The sequence below is a fragment of the Amphimedon queenslandica genome, unplaced genomic scaffold, assembly GCF_000090795.2.
Source record: "Amphimedon queenslandica unplaced genomic scaffold, v1.1 AMPQUscaffold_8720_Cont19340, whole genome shotgun sequence".
NCBI lineage: Eukaryota > Metazoa > Porifera > Demospongiae > Haplosclerida > Niphatidae > Amphimedon > Amphimedon queenslandica.
The window spans coordinates 1-2,749 of NW_003551007.1; the positions used below are offsets into that span (position 1 = coordinate 1).

At 37.1% G+C, this 2,749-nt stretch overlaps 1 protein-coding gene across 1 annotated transcript; it reads right to left on the reverse strand.

Annotated features, from left to right (window-relative positions):
* Nucleotides 1–8: 8 nt before the first annotated feature.
* LOC100636433 (collagen alpha-1(XII) chain-like) lies at nucleotides 9–1,820 on the reverse strand (the record flags this gene model as incomplete). The annotated part of the gene is made up of 4 exons (XM_020006983.1): nucleotides 1,182–1,820; nucleotides 561–1,133; nucleotides 170–508; nucleotides 9–117 (listed from the first exon to the last, which is right to left on the reverse strand). Coding segments are annotated over exons 1-4 (1,577 nt in total), but the record flags the coding sequence as incomplete, so codon positions are not given.
* Nucleotides 1,821–2,749: the final 929 nt, after the last annotated feature.

A 2,749-nucleotide genomic window follows, 5' to 3' on the forward strand; every position in this document is an offset into this window, starting at 1 on the left:
CTATGTACCAATTCAGATCAGGTTGTGGTTTTCCATGGGCAATGCACTCAACAGTAATGGTTGCTCCATAGCTCTTAAAAATATTAGGATTCAGAAACACATCTATTGCTACAGGTTCTGCAAACAATATTAATCATAGTACTTGGATGTTGATTTAATATTAACCTACCAGTTGAAGTATCTCCTTGGGTTGCACTGATTTGCATTTGGTTTGATATACCATTACCCTCAACTGCAATAAAAACAGTATCAGCAGTTCCAGAATTATTTAGGCTCGAACGATTAATAAATACATCTTCATATGTATTAGTTACAAGCTTAAACTCATGAAATGTTTCATTTGGTGTTGAGACAACTGTTGATGCATACAATGTAACAGAGCCATTAGTCACATTGAGGACAACAGTAATGCCTTGAGTATTATTAGGGAGTGGGTAATTAAGGTACTTTGTTTGCCCTGATCCAATATTATCAGTAACAGTACTATTTAATTCAATTTTAGGTGATGCTACAGAGAAGAAAAGAATTTTAGACAACTTATTACATGTATTTATACTTACCAACACAAGACTCTTGGCTAAGAGTAAACTGAAGTGAGTTCAGTAGTGTCAAACTGAAGGAGGAAAGGAAGGACACATAAGACGGCTGAGATGCAATAGCGTTGAGCTCATTTTGATTTGCTCCAGCAATGCCAACAGCAAAAACAATGATGCCAGCATTGTGCACATTATTAGCTGCTGTTATAGTGGCTGAATAACTGTTTGAATGCCTACCAGTTATAACAATCCCCACCCGTGGTACTCCTTGACTACTGGGACGTGCACCGTTTGATGTAGAGAAGCCTACTGTCCTCATTCCATCCAAAGCTTGTCCTGTGTATGTGCCCCCACCACTGTAAGGTAAATTATTAATAGCAATGAGTACAGATAATTTTGTTGAGTAAGTGTTGAGATGAAAATGGTAGTAATTGGATGATGCGTATGACATTACACCAACACGAACACTATCACTGCCAACATTAAAACTATCAGTAATTTCATAGACAAAGCCTTTCATTAGATCAAAGTTATCTGGTCCAACACTGCCAGATGCATCCATGACAAAATATAAATCAAGTGCGTTTAGACTGCAATCTATAAGATACAACAAGTAAAGTCATAAAACAAAACATAAACATTTACTTTGCAAAGTTAATAATCGATTGACAGAAGCCACATAATCTGATTGTGTACCATTAGAGCTTGTGAAGTAGTTAGCCCAGTATGTTCCCTGACCATTAATGTCCGACGCTAATGGAATTGAATGAGTAATGACATACATATAGAGTCGAGCAGCAAGAGCTGAATAAAATGGCTTCCTCAGGTCAGTCCATTTTGTGTTCAACCAGTCAATTTTAAAAGTTTCTCTAATCTTATTTAACTTTTGTAGAAGTTGAGGATTGAATCTATTTTTTGTGGCCGAGTATTTTGACTCTCCAACTCCCCAAATCCCTCTATTGGATGAATACGTGTCAGAATCCTCTCCATCTCTTGTTTCTGCATAGGCAATACGTCTTAGCATATGCTGGTCGTTGTCAGTAAAAATGGATGCTAGAGATATTTTAGCGATACTTGCCTCGACTATCGCAGAACCACTGGTCCCTTCCTGTGTAGTAAGATCCACTGCACATCTCACAGAGCAAAAAAGGAATAGCCAAGACCACAGGAAAATGAAATGAAGACTCATGCTAGCTCGCATTCTAATGACTCCTCTAATGACTCCACTCCTGTTATTCTGTAAACAAGCGTAACAGGGTAAAAAATATTCCTATAATTAATTTCACCACCTTGCAAGTACAACTTTGTCATTATTAAGACTTATGGAGGTTCTCTCTACCTTATAATGCTTCTAGAGAAGTCTTTAGACAGTATCTCTATGCTCTCTTGCTGTTAGAAAGCTCTTAACTTTGCCCCATGTGTAAGCCACCATTTTGTTTTCCGTGGCCACACCCACCACGTAAAAGAGCGTGGGCGGATGGTCGCTAAAGGCTGGTTTGGTCGTCCCTAAAAAACGGACCGGACCGGACCAACCGACCATGGTCGGCGACAAATCTGTTTTACGGACCCGAATGGTCCGCGACATCTCTATTTTACGGACCACTTTGCTCACTATCCCGGTAATCTTATATATGCTAAAAATTATAGCTAATGCTTAGGTCAAGATTTACTCTTGCTGAAATCCTGCTTCTCGGTTAGATATAAGCCCCAAACCTTCAGATATTGCGAATTTAACAAATTTATTCATGAAGCAACTATGTAAAGCCTGAGCCTGGTACTGAGTACTGAACTTGGATGTTGTGCAGTGACTAGTCTACAACTATGGTTTAAATATCTCTTACTTATTTGTGTCACTGTACAGCTTAATTTGGCAAGCAAATCTTGTTCTAAATTCAGTGGAAAAATGGTTACAAATTAGATATGTAATAATAATTGCAACTTCTTAAATTTGTCAATGACCACTATGTTGGTACAGTTATTGTGGTTGATCATTTTATGCATGAATAACTTTAAAAATTTAAGTCTATACTTGATAACATAACATGCAGTGTATGTGAAATGTATGCATGCAATAAAGATGAATACCACTGTAAATATGGCCCAGATATTTGTAATGATTATATTCAAGAATTTACATGCACCTTTAATTCATAATAATTATTCAGAATTTTAAATAACAATAACACAAAAACTTTGGTACTTATATCTATCAC